At 32.4% G+C, this 25,732-nt stretch overlaps 2 protein-coding genes across 4 annotated transcripts in view; both read left to right on the top strand.

Annotated features, from left to right (window-relative positions):
* The window catches only part of LOC144841044 (uncharacterized), a 38,636-nt gene that overhangs the window by 6,876 nt on the left and 6,028 nt on the right, over positions 1 to 25,732 (top strand). The gene's annotated exons all lie outside the window — the stretch shown is intronic.
* Positions 15 to 23,747, top strand: LOC144841048 (growth hormone secretagogue receptor type 1-like). 3 transcript variants are annotated; one of them, XM_078697212.1, is made up of 6 exons: positions 15 to 275; positions 392 to 447; positions 7,654 to 7,756; positions 21,204 to 22,289; positions 22,704 to 23,051; positions 23,489 to 23,747. In XM_078697212.1, the coding sequence occupies exons 4-5, from the start codon at positions 21,278 to 21,280 to the stop codon at positions 23,009 to 23,011; spliced, it is 1,320 nt and encodes a 439-aa protein (XP_078553338.1). In that variant the 5' UTR covers positions 15 to 275; positions 392 to 447; positions 7,654 to 7,756; positions 21,204 to 21,277; the 3' UTR covers positions 23,012 to 23,051; positions 23,489 to 23,747. The 3 variants fall into 3 exon arrangements, with proteins under 3 accessions (XP_078553338.1, XP_078553337.1, XP_078553339.1); XM_078697211.1 differs by having other exon boundaries at positions 15 to 447; XM_078697213.1 differs by lacking the exons at positions 15 to 275; positions 392 to 447; positions 7,654 to 7,756 and adding an exon at positions 20,699 to 20,733.

The following is a 25,732-nucleotide window of genomic DNA, read 5'->3' as shown; positions in this document are numbered from 1 at the left end:
TAGGTTCCTTTCGAATCTTTGTAACAAACATTCTGATTTTTGCACTTTGTGGAAAACATTGCTAACTTCCACAATTTGTTTTGAGGCATATTTGCATAAAAATTTGTCCTGTACTTTTTACGTAAATTAAGATGGTTTGTAGCAAGAGATTCGTAAAAGTACGGTTTAGAAATGCGCTTTTCTCCTGAAAGACTTCGGTCAAATCAGCAAGGGAGCTAATACAGAAGATTTCCGCGTTACCACGTCATTACCGCTCAGGTTTCACAGAAAAAATGGTGAGTACAGTTTTTTTTTAAAAATAATTGTATTTATACTTTATTCGTATCTGCTATATTTCTATATCTATCTTTAATTGTAAATAATAATTTCACATTGATTTTATTTAAAACAGCTATATTTTTTGCACAATTGGACAGACGGAGAGAATTTGCTGGACATCTTTTGTTTGTAAGTTTTTTTTGTTTGTTTTCATTGTCTTTATGTGCAGTAGTGAAATAAAAATAGAGCAGCACAGCGCAGTCGGCTAAACTGGTGGTACCGTGGCAATGGCACTGGCTGAACCGTGGTTTTCTTTGGTCCACGGTTCAAATCCAATCCTGAGCTCCTTTTCAAGAAAAAAATGTGTCTGATCGTGTTTTAATAACAATATGTAATGACCTTACCTACTACCCTTAATTACCTCAACAATCAAGCCTCATAGATTTATTTTACAGTTTATTGTTTTCCAAACAGTAATTTGATTGCATCTTCTTGTCTGCTTCATATATGTATAATAATATTATTGTAGTAGCTTCATTTGGAAGCCATCCTTTTTAGTTTACAAAGGTAATTTAAAAAAGAAGTCCATCTGAAATAAGAGCCTTTCTCGAAAAGAAGCCCAGCCTAGAATCCTAAAAAAAGAAGAAGCCCATGGGCTTCTTTTAAAGGTTTTACGTTTTATTACTTGATTACTTGATTCACAGGAAAGCTTCAGATTCATAAACACTCATCAATATTTGAAATGATTCAATATGTTGATGTTTTGTAATGGAATGAATACACATTAATCACTTCTAAGTAAAGTTGTATTAAATTACATTTTAACTGTTTACATGAATTTGTATGAATTACTGCGGCAATTTCAAACATCCAATGAGTCGTATACATCCATTGTTTTTATTTAAGAAAATTGTGCTTATAATAGATTTCATGTACAGAAGACCTTGTTTACATAAAACTGGAATTACTTTCTTATTGAAATAGAAAGATTGTTATTTTTAGAATTCCATTTAATGCTTTTAAGACTAATTTGAGCTTCATTTGATTCTGTCTGTCATGGATTTGTTATTCAGCTTATAGCAATAAGCCCTAAAAGAATTGTTATGTTGCCCAGGAACATGATCAATTGAAAAATCGGTCGGTCTAAAATGTTGGATACAAACAAGCTAGATCCATTATTTGTTCATTAAAAAAGTGAAATATACAACGGAGGACTATATTTTACGGTCAGAGGTCACTGTTTTATGTCAGAGGTGTTTGAGGTCAGAAGTTTTCCAGTATGAATTATCATATACATCTGAAAAACTATATTATCTGGACAACTACAACCCTGATTTCTACCCTTTAGGACAAATATCTTGTAGAACAATTACCACCCTGGACAACTACCCCCTTAAGAGTTAGTAGGGTTATAGTTGGTTGAGAATTGTTCTAGAGGCAGGGCTTGAAATTTACTATTTTTATTCACTAGCAAACTCTTGCTAGTTCTACACTATATAACCAACACAATGAGCCATACACAAGCAAGCAAATGTTTTTTGGGTAAATAAATAAACTTTACAGAAATTGACAGACCAAGCCTTAAAGTAACTTTGCTAAACTATGAAAACATCAGCTAGCTGTGAAATTTGTAACTAGAAGGCTTTAAAAATCTACTACCAAACTACTACTGTACCTTGTAGTTTGCTAAGCCCTATAAAGTCATACAGTACAATAATCTAGATACAGAACATAGAAATGGTTTTAAAATGCATCCTTAAGCCCCTACTAATTACTTTTGATTCAGCCAACTTTACCCAATTAAAGAAAGTATAACAATTTCTAATAGCAATTAATGAATAGTAAACATACTATGTATTGGATTACCAATGATAGATTAATAGGGAGCTTTTGAGTTGCGACGATCAACGACCTATGAGCAACTCATCTCATCCCAACAGTTGGTACGTGCACTCTATTTCTCTATGCAGTTTTAGCGAATTTTAGGGCCAAATGACAACTGACGAAACATCGATGCGTAGGTCGTCAAAATGGAAAAAATACTAAAATGAATATTTCTTCAGAAACTTTTAAAAAATGACACACAAGTTTATAGAATCCTAATATTCCTTTCTCATTAGGATAATTTTATTCATATCATATTGGTGTACAAAAACGTTTAACAATTTTTCACACATCAATCAGGTCAATGACCTTTACAGATCTGAAGATCGTATGGATCAAATTAGATCATGGAGTGTCAACGAACTTATAAGTTAAAATTCAGGGGGGGGGGGGGAGTGGGTGACAGACAATCTAAAATATGTGTATTAATATTGTTTATTGTATGTCTAGCAAATATTGAAACAAAATAAGAACTTTACATTAATGGTGGCTCCATCCTTCAACCCAGACATCCTTGTCATTAGTAATAATCATCAATATGTTTTCATAAATTAAAGTTTGTTGTAGATTTCCATATACAAATGATATTAATTATAACAATTATTTATTAGTGAGTTTATGTAATAGGACGGTATGAGGACTATGACCGTGTGTAGACGCTTAATGAAAAGCAGTCGTCCTCTAGAAAAGTTTTATTTATTTGTGCGTCGCGCATCAGGAAGCGTCATTAGGATGTCCGCATACCCTCCTGTTAAATATACTCAATAATAAATTAAATTGTTATCATTATTGTTATTTAAATATGGAAATTCACTAATGCTGAAGAATGCTGTTTTTATTGTAGATTTAACATTTTTGGACACACAGGCAGACAGACAAGTGCTGTCAAGGGCAATGCCATTTACTGTTTCAATTAACACAGCTTTTTAAAATAACTGTCACTAACACTAAGCCAATCAAATTGTATTTTGTGTTTTACCAATCCATTTCCATCGTCTTGTTCTAACTTCTTCACTTATCCTTTCCATGTTGGTTATATCAGTATAAAAAAAGTAAATACAAATTTAGATTATTTTTCAAAAAGGTTGGATAGTGTTCCAACATTTATACAATATAAAAATAAAAACTAGTTCGTCACTATGACAAATTATAGGGTATAGGCATTGATTTAAATTTTAAAGATATATTGATTGATTGATTTTCTCAGAAATTATTTATAATATAGGCCTATCAAAGATACAGTAGGATCTTGATTTACCGCAAATACATTAGCAGGTATCACTGCACATCGAGCCATTATACTTGAATATAACAACCAATCAAAGATTCCTCTGCATAATATGTCATAAACCACATTTATGCAGCTATAGATTATTACATAATAATGACACAAGTCCCTTTTTTCTAGATCAGTCACATATGCAATATACACATTTTGAGCATTTTCTAAAGAGATTTTGGATCATGTTCCAATGCAAAAATATGGTTCCAATGCAGATAATTGTACAGTTTTTCTACATTTCATGGTGACTATTAAACGCCTTTCTTACCTCAGTTTATTGATTGTCTGTATACACCAACGCAAATTCTTAATTGATTCAAGTTCAAAATAAGGAAGTTACTATTAAAAACTTTCTAATTTCTATCTGTAATGTGCTGTTTATAGCTGTAGCTTTTGTGGATTTGCATTCACTTTCATAACACATTAGTGGTTATTGTAGCTTTACTTGATGCTTTACTTGGCAATTTTAGGCCTTTAAATTTGAAAAGTCAAATTCGTTATTCATCCCACGTGGAACAGTTTAAAAAAAGGACTGAATAAACATATACTAATCAAACAAAACAACACAAGAATATAATAAATAATAATTTACACCAGTGTTGTCACCATCATTACAAATGAAATGTGTTGTTTTTAGCTTTCGCTTTCGCATTGGTAACACAGGGTCAGTTTGGCGAGTTGCTTGGAGATTTTTTTTTGGATGCTTAGTTACTGTATCCTGTGTTCAAGTCCTGTCAGGAATCATATATACATTTTGAAATATAGTTATTTAAAATGCTTAATCGAACAGCTTGGCAGATCCTGCCAGGAATGAAATGACAAGCACACTTATTCATTGTTGTAGTGGAAAATATGGTTTTTCCCTCTACAAAATTAATTATACTGTAATAATAATGATATCCTGGATTTATATAGTGTGATGAGTCCTCTGAGTGCTGTACGTAGAAACTGACAAAATATTGAGAAAAAACCCCTAAAAAACGAGGAAAAAAAATGATACAGATACAGACTCCTTATTATCCAATATAATGGAAATTACAGTGCTCATATATATATTTTCTGTCATCAGTCATGTGACCAGAATAAGATGTAAGATGACCTGCTATACATTAAATTTTCTGAATATGATAAAGTTTCACAAAATGAAATTAACCGAGGTAGTGTGTGTTTGACGTGCTGTTTGTCTCCTGATTACACCACTTTATGTAAATTCACACTTCCTTAATTTCATTGAAAATCAAGATGGCTAACCATCACTTTGTTAAATATATTTTACCCTTTTTAAAACAAAATCTTTATTTTACAACCCCTGTATGTTTTCAGAAATTGTAAGTGACATATAATCTGTTAGTTGTGATAGATGTCAAAACATTTTATATCTGTTTTTTTCGTTTTACTTAAGAATTTGCTTTTCGGATATACCCTTATTAACTCATCAATCGTCGTTTTACATTCAGTATCTTAAAAAATGTGATAGTTTTGCTGTTGATTGGTCAAATTGCTTGCGTTGCGGTTACTTCCTTGCATTGCGTCATAGTGGGAACCAAGCTTAAAGTTCATGTCGAAACTATTCTACTGCACTACATTTTATACTGAAATGATTTATGATTTTTGTTTTTTACAAGTTTTATGAGGCAGTCACTGCAATAAATAATGATTATATTTATGCTTAAACACCCCCCCCCCCCCAAAAAAAAACACACACTTCCACCATCCCAAATTGCTAAATAACTTCATAAAGCTCTGTCTACACTATCAAACTTTATGTGAAAAAAAATGTGATGTACCCATATATGGACATGATGATGTCATATCACTACCATATTTGGGCACATCACACTTTTTTGTCAAAGTAGCAGATCTTAACAAATAACAGGTAAAAGTAAACAACATCCCATACTGATTGGTGTTTTGTTTTTTTGTAAAAGTTTGAATTAATAATTTCACTGAAATGTTATACAAATATTAATCTTTGTTATTATTGTCAATTTTCCAATCCACTGGAATATTTCAATGCCATTTTCATAACATTTTATGATTATTAAAATTATTTTTATCAAAACAACCCTGATGATAACTTTTTCCAATGATGATTTTAGCTTGTCATTCTTTCAGGTTTTTTCTTTTTCTTTCTTTTTGATTAATCTCTTCTGTTTTGATAGCTGCGTCGATCTTTTTCAATTAGTGTTATGTATACTTGAATTTCTAACCTTTGCAATCAAATATAAAGTAACCTTCAACTCTTTGCATTTACCATTGATTTATAAGCTGTATGTAATATTAATCCGAATTTTGATTGATACATACATCACAGTTTACTAATGAATGAAAAAAAAACGTTATCAAAACAAGTGAATGTTTTTATTTGTGTTGTTTTAAAGACAAATTTTAGTTACATTATTACTAACACTTCAGTTAATTTCATATTTGAATACAGTATTTTTAGATAATAATGTCAAAACTGAATATACAAATGCAAACAAAATTAAATATTAAATAAATAAAGCATTTATATCATAGGCTATAGTAGATTCTTGTCCCAATAGGACCAAGAACAAAGACCAGCACAAACAAATATTTCACTGAAACTACCCTTTTTTAATGTAACTAACCTGTACACTTTGTAGGCTTAAATAATAAATGTATTATTAATGTTAATGATTATGGCTGCTAACAATCTGATGACAATCCAAGTTTCAACAATATCCTTTAACAGTTTATAATCCTTTTTGATTTGTTATACATGAAACCTATGAACAAAAGTTTACCTATTATAGTCTGGTCATGTCTGACCTGTATTTTGGGTTAATGGACATGCCTGTTAGGGTCTTAATCCAGTAAATACTGCCTTCTGGTCCTATGGGTCATGCCTGACCCCTCATCAGTTGATGACACCTGTATTTTGGGTTAATGGACATGCCTGTTAGGGTCTTAATCTAGTAAATACTGCCTTCTGGTCCTATGGGTCATGCCTGACCCCTCATCAGTTGGTGACACCTGTATTTTGGGTTAATGGACATGCCTGTTAGGGTCTTAATCCAGTAAATACTGCCTTCTGGTCCTATGGGTCTTGTCTGACCTTCTCATGTCTGAGGTCTACTTTTCAGATCAAGTATTGACCTGTAAAGTTGTTAATGGACATGCGGCGAGCTGTCCCGCACCATTTTGATTGCCATGTTGGCAAATTGTCCATCACGCAAATCTGCTGATCTTGTCAGTTCATATTAAAATACAGGTACTATCACCTAAACACCTATTTAAACCTATTTGTTAGAGGGCACTTTATGATCTTGTCATTGGAATCTACACCTAGTAGGATACGGGTTGGGCAGTTTGTTCAGTATGTCTTTTTATGGCCAGCAAGCATCCCTGATATCGCAAAATATGGCCAGCAAGTATGAATCATTGTGTGATACCTTACAATGACAAGTTGGTTGTTAAAGGGCACTACTACTACTACTACTACTACTACTACTAGTGCCAGCCTACTATAGCCTACTGTACTTACAGAGCTAGCCTAGCTAATATTAATTTTTCAATGCTATCATAAATGTTACTAGCACAGATGCCTATTGTCAACCCATATGCATTCTAATGAGCATGTTATGTCAGTACCAATGGTTGTAGCAAAGGAAGGCCCTTTAAATACAATAGTGTCATATTTAAATTCACTACAGTATATTTTCAACACTTTTACTAGACCTACTCTAGCCGCTATATGAATGCACAATTTACCAGTTGTATTACTATTAGAAGCTTGTTAGATCCTTGAGTGCACTATTTAAAAGCATTAGCAACTCTTCAAAGTTAATGCACTATTTAAAAAGCATTGCTACTTCTCCACGTTTGTAGACTGTTATGAAAATCATTAGCAATCCCTTTAGATTGATTCCCTATTTTGAAACCCCTTGTTGAAAGTGTAATATAAGTTTATGCTGTTGTACAGATCACCAATCACAATAAGCAATCCTGGTGGCTCCTCCCACAAAGAGGCGGAGCTTACTTTCAACTGAGTGTTGGTAGTGATTCCAGTTCTCAAAATGTTTCTAAAATCATTTATATTCATCTAACTTGCTCAGACTGCGTTTAGACACGAAGGTTGCATTGAATCAGTTCTACTTCAACTTTTTGACAATATTATTGATGAATTTTCTCTGCACAATTAACGTTTAACAATAAACTGTAAATCTCTACAGCTTTTTACAGACATTTTGTTTAACATTTCACAGACTTTGCGTACAGACAGCATCATAGACTTTCTTTGAATTGAATTGAATTGAATTGAATTGAATTGAATTGAATTGAATTGAATTTCGGAAGATAGTTTTCAAGGTAAGCATTTTTTTTTTTGACACAATTTTTTACGATGAATTCCATTGGTTTTTAAAATTATAAGGAAATTCATTTAGTTTAAATTGTATGTTTAAAATAAATGTTAACATTTCAAACAAATCTTTACAATTAATCTTGATGTGATGTACATGTTTGTAGAGATTTGTGAATTGCCAATAAGAGCAATCAGCAATATAAATTCATGATTCAATTTTAAGCAAACATGAAAATAAACGGTCAAGTGTAGGTTGTAAGATGCTTATGTAACTTGCCATTCTATCTAATCAGAAAGTTAATGACGATAGTTTTACAAGGAGCATTCTTATTGATGAAAAACGTTCACGATAAATGTTTAGTCTTTTCTCTGGGTTTTCAATAATTTGACCTGGGTATCAGCGTCGTACATTTCAATATATCAGGGCTACAAACTAGAAAATTTTTTCTAGAATGTAACTAGAAAAGAAAAACCAAAAAACTAGCAAGTAAACACATTTTAGCAAATGAATTCTACAAAAGTTGAATAAAAAGAAGTTGAATTTTTGAAAATTATGAAAACAAATCTACTAGGAAAGAAGAATTAAATTCCCAGTACAGGTCATTTTGATACCCCATATTTATGGATACGTGCAGTAGGAAAAATGTGTGCAACAAACAAACATCTGAAGTGGGGGAGAGTTGTGTATTTTGACCCCATTTAGGCCGCTAATTTGGATCCAAGATGGCGGATAATTTAGAAACTTCCGGTCATTTTGGTACCTCATATGTATGGATGCGTGCGGTATTAAGAAAAATGTGTATAGGCCTACTATAATGAACAAACGTATAGACTCTCACTCTCTTATAATATACAAAATATATAGAGAGAGTTGTGATAATAATTAACACATTAAACCATGTAGAATGAGTGCAATAAAGTGCCTCTTGTCCTTGTATCCCACGAGTACTTTGATGCATTTTGAAAAGCTTTACATTTAAAGTATGTTCATATTACATGTAATTTGTATTCTGTATTAGTAAATGATACTATGCCTAGCAAGGATTATGCAATTATTTTACTTTTAAAATTTGAATTTTAATCAGAATGAGAAACTCTAAACTACTAGGAAATTATGGAAAACTCAATTTTAAAATGGCAAAAATGAGAAACGGGAGAAAGTGATTAAAAGTCAAGAACATTGATTTTTTCATATTTTCTAATATCCTATTAATATTAAAAGGAAAGTACAGACTGTGAATAATATGTGTAATCATTATGTTAGATTAATGTAATATTTATGTTTATTTTATTCACTAAACATTTGTCAAAGTGTCGGAAGAATCTAAATCCAATTATAAACTGACAGTTCATTTTTTAAATCAGACATACATAGTAAAATAAAAATAACTAAAAGTCAACACATCAACATCATCATTATTATCATATCAACATCATCATCATCATCTACATCATCATATCATCATCATCATCTACATTATCATATCATCATCATCATCTACATTATCATCATCTCATCATCATCTACATCATCATCATAATCATTTCAACATCATCATTTCATCATCGTCATATCATCATATCAGCATCATCCTATCGTCATCATATCATCATCATCCTATCGTCATCATCTTTTTTCACCCACAGTTGTGTGAAGCCCTCCTACAGTTTCCATTTTGTTCTAATCTGACGCCATTGTTGTCCAATTATATGTTTCCAAATATCACTTGATGTATTTCTTTTTTTGTCTTATTCTTCTTCTACTACTTCTTTTTTCCATCAATTGTTTTATTTCATTTCATTTATTTGTCTAAAAACACAAGTAATATTAACAATTTCAAAACAAAGTCAAACCAAAAGAGTGGAGCTTGATCAAGTAGTTTTGTAATGTGACGAAAATGTATTAAAATGAAAATGTATACCAGTAAGTGTAAAAATTATAATCAAAATACTATTAAAAGTTTAGATAAAAAAAGTTAAGAAGTTAAGTTAAAAGAATTTATCACTTTCAAGACCAGTAAAGATACCTGCCCCAGAGTAGCCCTACCCCTTCCACTCAGTAGTTTAAAACCTTCCCAGTACAATTCCTGATGTTTTGATGCCCTGTGTACATATGTAAACGTGCAGTAGCAAAAATGTCTATAACAGATGACATTACATTTCATGAGACCATCAGGCTAGACAACTTGTTGCATGTTGTTACATTATTATAATTGTACATTTTGAAATAAATCAAATCAAATATACCACTGGCATTTAGTATAGAATTACTGTAAGCATTGTAACCCTATATCTGTACCCATCACCATTTCAAAAAACTTCAGTTAATGGTATAACAGTTGAAAGATTTAATGTTCTATTCAATGAGTGGGAGAGTCAGGCTTTAAAAATATGAGAATATTATTACTATTGAACAAATACAAAAGCTGATTTACTTTATAAAGCTCTGTCTACACTATCAAACTTTATGTGACGAAAAAATGTGATGTCATATCACTACCATATTTGGGCACATCACACTTTTTTATCAAACTAGTTTGATAGTCTAGACAGAGCTTAACACGCTATTCTGTATTGGCGCGGATTACATAAGGTAGCGCACAATACACGTTAGTATTTTAACGGACATTAATCACCAGCCTAAGCGCATTGCACAAAGTTCTAAAAAAGTCGACCGTGCAATAGTACCTTCATTCGTTGAAATAGGACAAAGAAATGCACAGCATGTGATACAAAATCAACCAATCAAATGACAAGGATAAAGTTAGGTGTGTTAATACAGTTCATTTGATATGTAAAAAACATTAAAATGCAAACATAAATGAATGATAGTTAATTAATGTGAAATTCCCAATGGACTTAGCACTCAAACCTCAATTATTACTGTCATCGACGTCTTGCCGTTTAAAACCTATTTCCACGTTTAATTGCTTTACAATACAATTTCTTTTTATAGTGCCGTGTCCCTGGACATCGATAAGTCTTTCAGACTATCGTCTTGTTCAGACTGCGCATCACTCACAATGCGAGATATGCAATAAATTTGAATTTGTTAAATCCATTGTGTACAAATTATGGAAGGTTTTTTTAAAATTATTTATTTTAAAATCATGTTATAACCACTTCCCTTGAATGGTGCCGTGTCCCTAGACATCGATGTGTCCTTCTGACTCTCGTCTTGTTCTTTGAAACGATAATTGATACTGTAGTATAGGAAGGCTCTATTAACATTGAAATTCCACAAAATAATAATAATAATTATTATTATATACTATTTGTACATTTTATTGCAATATCATAAATATGAGAACACAGACAACTCCCTTTTTTTTCCATATGACACTGCTACATTTTATGTAGCATTGATTAATGAACATTTCCCATATCCAAATGCACCATAATCTATCATTTTGACGGCAAACTATTTCTATGTTATTTTGTTAGTCTTAGTTCTTTTACTAATGACAATAATCATGAGCTTAAATTGAACTGAGGCCCTGGGCTCAATAATCATCTGCCTAAATCGAACCGAGGCCCTGGACATGCCACTCTTTACCTGTCAAACTTAACTAAAAAAAATTGATACTGTAAGAATAGGCAGCGAAAATTGGAAATGTTTTTTTGCACAAAATTAGTTATTAATCAAATTTACTTTTAAATAATGTATTGGTTTTGGCAAAAAATGTGACAAAAATAAATACAGTTGTTTATGGATCACAGGGTAATAAAAATATAGAATATTTTCGTCAATGAATTTGTTATCCAATTACACACAATACAGAGTGGATGGGCGGTTTCCGCTCAGGATAAATACGGATTCTATGTGGTGACATACACGGTTTTCCGTGCTTACCGTTACCGCTCGTCTGTTTAAATTGGCCTTTGGTTGGTTCACATTGAAACATTGCTAATAATAAAATGATGTAACATTCTCTAAGTTGGTTCACATTGAAACATTGCTAATAATAAAATGATGTAACATCAGTCTCTAAGTTGGTTCACATCAGAAATATTGCTAATAATAAAATGATGTAACAATTGGTTGACAAACATTAAATCATATAGAGAATACTGTATTAGATAATATTATAGGTTTTTAAGTTGTTATACAGGAAACTCTTCACAAATTTACACAAAATTCATAATAAATAGATTTCAGTTGGTTGACAGGAGATTAATAAAATGCATACTGTATATTATTTACATCTCATTTTGTTGTAATGAATTACTCTTTTAATAAACCAATTTTAATTAATCAAAATAATTTTACAAGATGGTGTTACTGTTTTTGTTAACAGCATTGTTAATTTAATTAAATCAATTACCTCTGCAGAATAAATCATTTTTTTTCAAATGTATATTTTTAGAATTATTGTTGGATTTTTTGTTTATATAGAATATTCGAATAAACAATTATAGCAATTAAATATCTAGTTTATTAAATAAATCTAATGGACATTTATTTCTCTTAAATATATTATAAAACATTTTTAGAAGCACTGTTTATAATCTCTCTTATAATTGTTATAATGCATTTGTTACTGCAGTAACTACTTCTATTGCTGCAATAATATAATAATGGTTTTATTTTGTTTGTTGAGGCACTCATTGCAATCTGTGTGTAAGGTCTACTTCCCCACCTGTTTCCCACCCAAAAAGGCTTGCAAAATCATTGCATAAACGGTTAAAAGCAGTGATCTGTAATAGCCTAAGGCTGGATGGTAATCTTTAAATGTTATCGCAGTTCAAAAGTGATTCTCCATGGAGAGGGAACCAACAAGATGGCGGCTGCAATCGACCAATCAGATATGCCCTACGCTGTACGCACTACTATACGCCTGTGTTGAGCCTATCTGCGTGAGAACGATACGCAACGCAGCGTGTTAAGCGTATAAACGCGAACGCATTCTATATGATCCTCGTTATACTTAATGTATTATATTAGATTATTATTTTTTATATTAAATAATGTTTTTGAACACATATACGGCCGCCATCTTGTTGGTTCCCCCTCCTGTTGGAATCACTTTTCAGTCTGGAGTACGCCCTCTAGCCTTCGGCTTACAGCTCACTGGTTAAAAGTAACCAAAATGTAGTTACTGCAGTAACTGCAGTAGAGTAATTTTGACATGGTCTCCTAATGTTTATTAATTAAATGCAACATGGTGTGAACTCCCTGGTGTGAACATTTATATTGATTGATCCATAATTGTTTAATCAAAAGGTTATATCAATTTGCTATGTAATTGTATTGTATACATATTGCGTTATTTGCTATTTGGGAAATAATACTTTGATATACAGCTGTGAGTAGTTAGGCTTAAGCTTGGTTCCTACTAGGTTGCAAGAAGGACGTACACGCAGCACTAGTAATTTGACCAATCACAATGCGGTAGATAATAATTAAATTTACATATGTCCTTGCTTTTTAGTGAAAAAACTTTTATTTGATCATTATTGTTATGAATATAACAAATTTGGGTATTTAGAAATTAATATTTATATATTATGATGATGACTTATTTGAAATGTGCTTTTAATGTGCTAGAACGATTTTACCTTAAATGTTTAACCTTGGTTCCCACTAGAGGTCATAATGCAATGTAATGTAATATTTATATTTGTATCGCATCATTCTTACAAATTATTGCACTTAGATGTTTCATTTTTCAACTACATGCTTCTCCCCTAAAGCTCTGTCTACACTATCAAACTTTGTGTGACAAAAAAATGTGTGATGTGCCCATATTTGGACACGATGTCATATCACTTGGGCATATCACTACCATACATTTTTGACAACTTAGTTTGATAGTGTAGACAGAGCTTAAGGGTCACATAAAGTCAGTGCTCTATCCCCTGTCCACATTATTACAGTGACTGTCCCATTAACTTATACATTGTAACTAATTCATCCTGATAATTTATTTATGTATTATTTAGGCTTTATCATTAGGCTATAGTTTGGAAACTAAAGGCAAAACAAAAATGCTTTTTCTGGCTTTGCTACGTCTGGATAGCACCCTGTGTCCATTGTTTTAAATTCAGATACCTTACATTTTTTAATAATAATATAATAATATTTTTAATAGTGCTGTTTATAGTTTAATTTATTCAAAAAAACAATTATTGCATGCTCTCTTGTTTGGCTACGCTTTCATAAAATCAAACATTTTAGTTTTTTTTTAGTTTTAATTTTCCAAGTTGGTACCTACGTCAAATGAACTGGTTTTTTAATGAATGATGAACTGTTAAAGTTAACAAAAGTTGAATTAGATGGTCCTGTAGGATTTTACATCAGCTGGTTGTAAGAAGATCAATCAGCAATACTTTATATATAAATATTTATAACTGTAACAGTTTGTTGCAGCTATAAGTCGAGATTAGCGAACATATCCAATCGGTTTAATGTAAGAACATGTAATCCTTCAGTTTTAAAACAAGTTGTGCATTCAGTATAAACAAATATGCCGTTAGATTTGAAAATCATCAGTTAAAACTAGGTAGTGTTATCAGAGGTAATATAAATATAAGATACAAGATTTGACCCAATCAAATTGGGCCGAAAAATGATGTAATGGACGTGGAATCCAGACATAAGCAGCATCTTTTATCAAACATAGTAGAGCATTACTTTAAAGGTTATCTGGAAAAATCTTCTATTTTATCTATATTTATTTTAATCTAATGCTCATTTTGGACAGTGAAATTGGCATGTACTAAGCCATGCAAAAGGCAAATGACAGAAAGTGGGCGTTTATATGCGTCTTATCTCACAAAATTTAATTGCTACAAACTTTTTAAATAAATAGACAAATGAATATAATAGATGTTGGATGAATTGCCATTAGCATTTTACTGCGCTTGTGGACTATTTTTCTTTTCTGAAAGATTCTACATCCATTGCAAATGCAAAACGCTTGTGCCAGCTTATTAGTGTGGAATCATCATATCTCATGTTGGTCTGTTCATTGTTTTAGTTTTTTGTGTTGGATTGTACAGATGTGTTGGTTAGGTGGTTTTGGTAGGTGTGGTGATTTGGTATTGGTGGTTGGTTCTTTGGTTTAATGTGTTAGTGATTTAGTACAGTAGGTGAATCGGGTATTGGTTGGTTAGTTTTGATAGATGTGTTGACTGGTTCGGTGGTGTAGTAGGTGTGTCTGGTATTAGTTGGTTTGTTGTGTGTTGGCTAGTTTGTTGGTAAATATGTCGGCTGGTTAGGTGGTTTAGTAGGTGTGTCCGGTATTAGTTGGTTAGCCGTGTGTGTTGGTTTGTTTGTTGGTAGATGTGTTGACTGGTTAAGTGGTTTAGTAGGTGTGTCCGGTATTAGTTGGCTAGTCGTGTGTGTTGGTTTGTTGTGTGTTGGTTAGTTGGTTGGTAAATGTGTTGGCTGGTTAGTGGTTTAGTAGGTGTGTCCGGTATTAGTTGGCTAGTCGTGTGTGTTGGTTTGTTTGTTGGTAGATGTGTTGGCTGGTTAGTGGTTTAGTAGATGTGTTTGGTAGTTGATTAGTTGTGTGTTGGTTTGTTTGTTGGTAGATGTGTTGGCTGGTTAGTAGTTTAGTAGATGTGTTTGGTAGTTGATTAGTTGTGTGTTGGTTTGTTTGTTGGTAGATGTGTTGGCTGGTTACGTGGTTTAGTAGGAGTGCCAGGTATTACTTGGTTATTTTGTTTGTGTGTTGGTTAGTTTGTTGGTAGATGTGGTATAGTAGGTGTGTCCGGTATTAGTTGGTTAGTTGTGTGTGTTGGTTTGTTGTGTGTTGGTTAGTTTGTTGGTAGATGTGTTGGCTGGTTAGTGGTTTAGTAGGTGTGTCCGGTATTAGTTGGTTAGTTGTGTGTGTTGGTTTGTTGTGTGTTGGTTAGTTTGTTGGTAGATGTGTTGGCTGGTTAGTGGTATAGTAGTGTGTCCGGTATTAGTTGGTTAGTTTTGTGTGTTGGTTTGTTGTGTTGGTTTAGTTGGTTGGTAGATGTGTTGGCTGGTTAGTGGTTTAGTAGGTGTGTCCGGTATTAGTTGGTTAGTTGTGTGTGTTGATTTGTTGTGTGTTGATTTAGTTGGTTGGTAGATGTGTTGGCTGGTTAGTGGTTTAGTAGGTGTGTCCGGTATTAGTTGGTTAGTTGTGTGTGTTGATTTGTTGTGTGTTGATTTAGTTGGTTGGTAGATGTGTTGGCTGGTTAGTGGTTTAGTAGGTGTGTCCGGTATTAGTTGGTTAGTTGTGTGTGTTGGTTTGTGTGTTGGTTAGTTTGTTGGTAGATGTGGTATAGTAGGTGTGTCCGGTATTAGTTGGTTAGTTGTGTGTGTTGGTTTGTTGTGTGTTGGTTAGTTTGTTGGTAGATGTGTTGGCTGGTTAGTGGTTTAGTAGGTGTGTCCGGTATTAGTTGGTTAGTTGTGTGTGTTGGTTTGTTGTGTGTTGGTTGGTTTGTTGGTAGATGTGTTGGCTGGTTAGTGGTATAGTAGTGTGTCCGGTATTAGTTGGTTAGTTGTGTGTGTTGGTTTGTTGTGTTGATTTAGTTGGTTGGTAGATGTGTTGGCTGGTTAGTGGTTTAGTAGATGTGTTTGGTATTAGTTGTGTGTGTTGGTTTGTTTGTTGGTAAATGCATTGGCTGATTCGGTGGTTCAGTTGGTAGGGTAGAGAAAAATAATTTTTGAATGTGCAAACAAAAATCACAAACTGTAAGTTGATATTGTACCTGTAATGGTATCTGTAATAAGCTTATTAGAATTGTCATATCTGTGTTCTTTTCATGGTTGGGGTTACAGGTTAAGCATTAAGTTACCTTGTTCATGGTTGGGGGTAATAATATAATTCTAGTCTAAATGCCTAGAAAAAGTTTTAAACCAATAGCTTATTGATGGAGATTAGTAGGTAGGTAGGTAGAAACTTAGTATAAGCCCATGAAGAAATAATTAACAAAATATGAAAAATTAAAATGTGTTATACTTTGATCAGATAATACATTAAGCTAGGAGAACACTGTCTCATCATGTATTCATTAAAATATGTTTACTAGTATATTTTTATTAATGAAAAATACATATTAAATTACATTAAAAAAACAGATTTAGAAAATTTGGCAAAATAAAGAATCAAGGTGATTGTCCATGATCCGGGATTTTTAAATAGGGCATAAAAATGGTGAAATGAAGTGGTTAAATTAATTTGATGTCCTATCATTTGCATCAATTCTCGAAATTTATCGAAATCGACTTGAATCCACCCTTGCTGCCAGTTACTGTATAAACAGTATCTATGAATAACTCCAGCTAAAATGAAGGTAATTTCAAAATGGTCATTCAATTTCAATCACTGACCATTAATGAAATTGTGCATTTAATAAATATATTCCATGACTGGATTTGAACCTAAGCCCTGTACTGTACAAGACCTCTTAGTCAATGACCACAGATTAACAGGTAAAACCTTCACTATTCTTTTTATTTTGTTGGACTGTCTGAGAATACGATGTGAATTTGAACCTTTAAGACATTTATCATTGTACATACTGTAATGAATTGTTATGGTGGATGATAATACCTCATTTATTTAAATATAATAGTCTGGCATTTACTTTAAATGCTTTCTGGGAACATAACCTATTACTTATTTTGATTTAGTGGTCATTTTGGACTTACAAATTAGCAATCTTGGACATTATCTTTGTATTTTATGTTGTTTATGAAGAAATGGATTTGCATTTATTCTTAATTCAGATAAAGTTTATGATAACATTCATAAAATAAATAAACAAGATTTTCAAAGAGAAGATACATTTTATTGTGATGTTTATAAAGCAAAATTATAAAAAGGTGTAGGTTACGGATCATGTCAAATTACTTGTACTGTTCAGTTACTGCAGTGACTTTCATTTTGTAAGTTTATGAGATAGTTACTGCAAATTATATTTTAGGTTGTTTTTATAAAAGAAGCTATTGTTAATGTTAATTTCCTGGTGAAATATTTATGTTTTTTATATTGATGTACTGTACTATCCGAAATAAACGTTTAAACTAGAAAGCCACTCCGAGATTGCATACCTCCGCCTACTGTAAAATTCTCCTACATAAGATTTCTCCAGTAAAAAAATATATATATATAATATGTGTGTGTGTCTTAATGCTGTTTGTGATTTAGGCTAATTTCACTACAAGCATGTGTATGCGAGTTTGGTGTTAATGGTTATGTAACAATCCTTTCAATTAACAATAGCTTCAGTTGACTAACAATAGAACAGCAACACGAAAATCAAACGAGTGAATTTGAAAAGAAATGGGTTTTTTAAACTACTCGCATCAAAAAACGTGCACATTAAATCAAATTATGTTTCAAAATTACAAATCACAAATTATAACTCTTGCCTCTTGTACAAAAATGAAGTTTTTTGGACAAGTAGTTCTCGAGAAAATGCAATTTCAGTTTACTTGTTACTTTAAGACTGCTCGCCGGCTTTTGAAAAATTCTGTCCTATCTTTTAACACTAGCAGGTCTGAAAAGTATACTAAAAAGTGCTCCAGATTTGGGACCGTGGTTCCGAAATTTAATGGAATGGTCCTTGACCACATATCTATCTGTACATTCATTTTGGTAAAGATCTTGTAATTACTTTTGAGTAATCCTGCTAACAAACAAACAGACAGACAGACAAACAAACACACGAGATCGATTACATATACCTCCTTGGCGGAGGTAAACAAAGTGTAGTTACTGCAGTAGTTGCAGTAGAATAATGGCCTAAAACTTATGCTTGGTTCTCACTTGAACGCAATTCCACCAATAACAAGTGACAGATCATCTGAACTGTCGCCTGTGTTTGGTCAAAGTTGCGCTATCCGGTGAAGCGTTGCGGTGGAAACCAAGCTATTGTTCTACTGCTAGGTTGAATGTAAAAATTTGATACTAAAAACAAATGCTGTTAAAAACAGGTATTGTAGTAATTGCTATAGGTTATTCTCCGTAATAGGATAACAATACTGTAATAAAATAAAATGATTGATGTGATGTGAATGTACGACACTTAAAAGTTGACATACTTTCTCGAAATTATGTTAAGTCTGCTAACACTAAATAATTATTTATATTACGGTGCTGACTTAATGCAGTAAATTTTCATCTATTATTAGTTGGTAATGATTTTAGTCTTTCAGTCATATTGTCATAAAAAAAATATTCCAAAACTTACTGGCCGTGTTTTTACTGTAAAAATTTATCCAATAATTCACCTTATCTAAATTTGAATCTGATGTATGTTGTGATTTTTTTATTCAAAGCAATGTGTTTGTTAGTTATCCGCTTGGTATACCAAGCGGATAACTCCTTGTAATTGTATGAGATCAATATTTTTTTTCTGTATTATTCTTCTTTCCTTCCTTCCTTTTTGTGAGTCGTGTTCCTCTAAAATGTGTAAACATAACATTTCATAACTTTGACAACATATGGGCATTTACGTGAAGTTGTGCACCTCCTATTTTTGAATGACGTCATAGTTGCGCAACGTGACTTATGCGCAATTTTATGAATTTCAATGATTGATCATAGATTAAAAACCAAAAGTCATTTAGTATTGACACTTTGACAAAATTTAAGTCATATCAGGGGCAAACTTTCTACGGATTAAAAATGGCATGTTTGACAAGAAGTTACGCGCGCACGCGCATTTAAAATTTCAAAATGCGCAAAATTAATTTCTAATCAACTTTTTACGCGTTTCTTGTCATTTTGAGCATGTCAAAAATTCCCACGGGCGCGCAATTTTTTATGCGCGCGGTGCGCACATAGCGTTAAAAACATATTTTTTTCTCTTGAATTATATTTTTCAAGCCTTTCCCAGTGATTTTGAAAACAATTTAGACCTTTTCCAGTTTAAATAACGCCATACGAACACGTTGAATTAGACAATTCGTGCGCGTTTTTTATGAAAAAGCTTAAAAAATCGTCAAAATTATGTCTTTTTTTAAACAGTCATAGTTTCTAAAGTAAACCGTTAACCGTTTATTTTTATTACAAAATCTAGAAGTTGATGAGTTGTAGATATCGGATTATGCATCAATAAGGCTAAAAAAACATTGTGACGTCATCGTATGGCCACACGAATGTAAAATATAGGATTTTTGTCTCTTTCGTTATTGCTCATCACATTCAATGGAGCGCATCGCGCTTATCTGTATTCCTTTTTCTCCTACATTTATATATTGTGTAGGTCAATCAACTTTCTTTAGCATGAGATAAAAATATTTTAATTTTTATGACGTCATCATGCCTAAAAATTTTAATTACGTGGGTCATTAATTTCATCTTTACAGTAAATTTTAATCTGTAATAGCCCGTAAGAATAAAAAGTGATAATCACGATTAAAACGTTTTCTGGAAGCTATTGGATTGTAGATACGAAATCATGTGAACTTTTCGCCAATCGGATGTTGTGACATCATCATATGGCCAGTTGAATAAAAAAAGTCGTATTTTCATATTTTGCGTAATAGTTTATCACATTTAAAAGGGTGCGCATCTATATTTTACGTATTCAAATTTCTTCTACACGTTAATATGTTGTTCCTGTGATAATTTTCTTCTGAAATTGCTATCTAAGTGTTTCATTTTGATACCGTCGCCATGTTAAAAATTGGAATAAATGGCGGGTCTCGTAATTTCACCTATTCTACACTGTATGTAATATGTATACAGCTTATACTGTTTGCATGTATATACTATATGACACAAAATTCAGCACTAACAGCATGTCATATTCTTCAGTTCTTGTCATAATGCCATAATCTTTATCTGTGTGCAATATTCCAACGTATGACGTGCACGTGGCGTTTGTCGTGGTGCGGATAACTAACTCGTCAAAGTGACGAGTTTCATGTCTAGTTTCATATTGAAAATGTACATAATAAATTATGATTTCCAAACATGCCTTTTCCGAAAACTATTTATCTACTGTAATAGGATGTCAGTTAAATGAAGGTACACATGCAAGGAAGACTTTTTAGGTAATAGCACGTTCGTTCAAGTTTCATTTGACGCCTTGAGTCTCCGGAGATTTTATATAACAGTACCACATTTATCAATTATATATCATTAGAATTTGACAGCTTTCGCATCAGAAATTGAGTAATTATGGTTTTCAAGATTAGTATGTTCAAAAAGGATTAATTAATTGACTTTTGTGCTATGTGTGACGCGGTGTCGCCAATAAAGTGTTCCCAATCACAACAATTTAATCGGGCAATCAAGTAAATATTGTTGAACAAAGTAGGGCATCCATACAGGCACTGTGAACTCGCGCTATTTCTGGACGTGCAGAATTTTTCATCATTCTTGGAAAAAAATGAGATAAAGATTTGATTGATTGATTCATCCATTTTTCATCCAATTTTATTTACACTAAAAACTAAGTTATAAATACAACTTGTAAATATAAAATCAATTTTTCATACTAACATTTTTTTTTTCTTTTCAGAATTGAAATGTATGTGACAATTTGTTGCTGAATTTGTTTGGTGACCATTTAATGTGTCTTATTCAAGTCAGCTGATGACAATGACAGATACCGTATTTGACAAGTATATACACAGCTTAAACTACCTATGTGAAACGGTACAAAGACTAAACACATCAGCAGCTGTGTTAGATGTCTATTACAATGTTCAGGATTCACTCGAACCATGCACTTCTGATTTCGGTGACATGTGCCATGTTAATTCCAGCGCTCATAATCCGGATTTATGGATCACTTCTGACTTAGACACGTCAAAATGTATGTATGACGCAACTGATGTTATTTTAAATGGTTTGGTCGGGCCAAAAACAAACGGGAAGAATTTAATGATATTTTACGTACTTGTTGTTGGTATGCTTTGCATAGCAGGATTAATCGGCAACGCGTTAACAATTGCCGTAATACTAAGAACGAAAAGTTTACGAACATCAATTAATTATTATCTCTTGTGTCTAGCTGTTTCCGATTTGGTTTTGGTAACATTAACTGGACCACGAGAGATCTTTTCGGCCATTCAGTACCGTCCATGGATTTTCGGGACATTCTTCTGCGTTGGTCATTACTACATCATCGACTCGGCAACATACTGTACGATAATGTGTATTACGGCCGTTACGATCGAACGCTACGTTGCAATTTGTCATCCAATCAAAGCGAAGAGCATCCTCTCAAAAAATCGTACACAGAAGGTTATCATTCCTATATGGATCATAGGTTATACCATATCAAGTCCGCTTCTGTTAGCATATGAAGTTGTAACTTTTATTCCAGGTGTTTCGGAATCTAAAGTTTGCACCACTAAAACTGGCGTGAATGTATTATTAAACTACTTTTACATGGCGTCCGCTATATTTCTCTTCGTTCTGCCGATGAGTACAATGACAGTGTTGTACATGCTGATCGCAAGGACGCTGAGCGGAAAGTATATGAATATTAATTTGAGGAGGTCATCTGCCTTGCGTCCCTCAAACAAAATTAAACACACCGATAGAATACAAGAAGACGACAAAGTAGATGTGTTAAGACGTCAGGTCGTTAAACTTCTTGGTACGTATTTTTTCATTTTACTGCAGTTACTGCAGTAATTACTGCATATGTATGTGTCATTTTACTGCAATTACTGCAGTGACTACATACGTGTCACTTTACTGCAATAACTGTACAGTATTGTCATTTTTCTGCAATTAATGCATTAACTGCATACATGTGTGTATTTACTGTAATTACTTCAGTAACTACATACATATGTCAATTTACTGCAGTTACTGCATACCTACAGTATATCAATTTGCTGCAGTAACTGCACAGTTTCTTAGAAATAGTCACAGCATAAAATGTGTGAATGTAATTTTATTTTAACTTAACTTTGAAGGATGTGTAAATAATGAATATTCCAATTTGATTTTAAAATATTATTAGTTTTTACAAAACTGTTTAAACTTGTAATTTTTGTAATTTCAGCGATTGTTGCGATCTGTTTCCTAATCTGTTGGTTACCGTATCATCTCATCCGCGTTTCGCCCATATTTGGCTTCGAGAACTGGTCAGACTCTGTAGTAGACTTCTATTACAAATACTGTTACCCTCTATCCATCACCTTCTTATACATAAGTGCCATGATAAATCCAATTCTGTATAATATGATGTCAAAGAAGTTTCGACACGCTTTTATGGAGATGATCTTCGGTAGGTGTCGCCGACGACTGGACCGTAAGTGCTACAACAGTATTACAAGAACGCAAATGACTTCTATTTCGTCTCCTGTATGAGTTTTAAACTTTTAAAGTGAACCGTTTTTTTTTTAAAAAGGTAAATTTATTGAATTTGGTTTGTTTTTTGAAAATAAAATTTAATACACGTCAAGCAATAAATTAGAAATGTCTTTACATACTATTTTGTTAAAAGCAAATATTTTATTTTTTTAAAACCATAAATAAGTTGAAGTAGTTGTACATTGTTAATGGCTAAGCATAAAACCTTTATTTTCACAAAAAATTGTAATGCACAAAATAAAAAGATTTAAACAAAAATTTTACCTTGTAATAAATTTATATTTATAACTTTTACAATTTATAATATTTCAAAATTGCCTAAGTTTTATTTTAAATATAAAAGCAAAATACAAAGCTTTTAGTAGTAGTACATTTTTGCTACTATATTAGCAATTTTGATTTTAATCTATTCCTTTTAGTTTGTGTCCTTGATTTATCCGATTGTTGATTACATCTGTTTCTGTTTTCTTTCAGATGTATGCATTGTAAAAAGCTTAGCTTATTCACTGCATCATGAATTTCATCTGAGATTTGATGAATATTGCTGTTTAAAGGAAAAGCAAGTGTGTTAGTCAAACTTAAAACTTCTGATCACTTCATATCCCTCTCCGGTCCACGTCTACGGAACGGCATCAGTGGCGGATCCAGGATTTTGAAATAGGGGAGCCGAAAGGGCTAACAATAATGAAATGAATAGCTGAGCTTAATTTGATGTCCTATGTTTTGCATTACAATTTGCGAAACTTGGGTGGGTTGGGGTGGGGGAGGGGGGGAACACCCCTGGGCATTGATGACCGGTTAAAAAATATTATATATCCCTTCCTGTCTTTCATATGAATTTTAAGAAACATTATATTTCTGTATATAAGTTAGAGTAGGGCAAACATCTGACCAATTACTCAACTCCCTGACGCAAATCTACTCCACAGTAGTTAAATAAAATTATGATCCTGTTGGGACAGTACCCACTGCTTACTTGGGCTCGAATTTAGCCCCTAGCCATCAGCGCAAGCTCGGTGGTCTAGAGGTATGAATGCCAGGCTAGTGATCTGGAGAAAGTGGGTTTGTGTCCCACTCGAGAAATACTTGCGATAAAATGATGAATGTATGAAGAAATAATTATATAATTTTGTAAATTTATTAATCATGTATTCTCATGACAAAAACAACTGTATTATATTAAGGCCTGCTCAAGACTTTTTTTATGTAGAGCATGTACAGTATATGTTTGTCTTGTGTACTGGAATGCCACTTTTGAGTGAACAAAACTGTTAGAAAAATATGGTAACTTTCATGTTCAAATGGTAATATTAAAATGTTATTAATATTATTAAAAATATCTAGCATTCTATATTTTAAAATGCTTTATTCTCATTCCCTCGTCCTTCGGATGGGATGGAAAGCCGTTAGTCCTGTGTACATATCGTGCACGTTAAAGAAATTGGTACACTATTTGAAAAGAATAGGAGATTGTCTCCTGGTATGCTGATCTGGTAGGCGCTGCACTGCTGACTGCCGTGTCTGTGGAGAGACTAATCCAAATTTTCTCATAATTTCCAGTTAAGCTTGGGGACCAGAATAAATACTTTTAACTTTTTTGATTGCGTGTAAAGTAACTATTTTATTCACACATTGACATAGTACACAAAACAGTATGTTCATTCTAAGATTTGCTATATGTTCATGATCATCAGCAAAACTTAACATTAGCTTGTATGTATTGACAATGGTGGTGATGCAGTTTATGACTGTTTATGCTATGTGTTGATGGTAATTGATGACGACTCCAGATGACTATGTGATGATGTATGTTATTTGTGAAAAATAAACTTCTCATTACTATTGTTGTGGTCATTCTTACAATTTATTGCTTTGTTTATTATTTGTTTGTACAGTTAGTATACTTCATTATAAAGAAATACCCACTCAGGCCATTTTCCTCATACACCCATCACCCCATCCCCCACCCATCAACCCATCCCCTACCCCCACCCTACTTAATGGGGGTTTTATTGTACATAAAATTAAACTTCATATGAATTTTTCAATATTTATTAGTTAATTAGAATTTGTAAATATGCTCTTACGTAAATTTATATATAGATTATGCTTACTACATTTTCATGATGAATTATGTATAGTAAAATTATACTGTATTATAATTGTATAAATAGTCTATAATTACATGAAAATTTGTCTATAAAGTGATCTAAATGTATAAAATACAATTATACTTTGATCGTTTTCCTGGCTACAGTTTCTAAAATTATTTATTACAATACTGCATGCCGTTAAGCTTGATTCCCAAGTGACAGTTTGAATGGTCCAACGCTTCGTGATCGGTCAACTTGTTACGTCCTTCCGTTGCGTCCAAGTGGGAACCAAGCTCTAATAATATTTAAGATTCAACTATTAGTAGGCTTACAATATACTATATCTATTATATTTATTGCAATTTATCATGATTGTATATTTATATATAACCTTTTTTCTGTATATATAATTATAAAACTAAAGTTAGTAGATACTATTATATTACTAATTATTATGATTGTACAATAAAATATATGTATGTATAATATAAAATTGTATCTTGTTACTCTCTTCGTTTCAGATAATAATTTTAGTAGTATATTTTAATATATTATACGTTTCAATGTTTTAAGGTCAAATATATTGAATAAAGTGTAATGCGATGTTGAATAGTGTCGGGTTGAT

Source organism: Antedon bifida, chromosome 4 (assembly GCF_963402885.1).
Source record: "Antedon bifida chromosome 4, ecAntBifi1.1, whole genome shotgun sequence".
In the NCBI taxonomy this organism is placed as follows: domain Eukaryota; kingdom Metazoa; phylum Echinodermata; class Crinoidea; order Comatulida; family Antedonidae; genus Antedon; species Antedon bifida.
The sequence above is the reverse complement of the archived record's forward strand: the minus strand, read 5'-3'. Positions and strand labels throughout refer to the sequence as shown.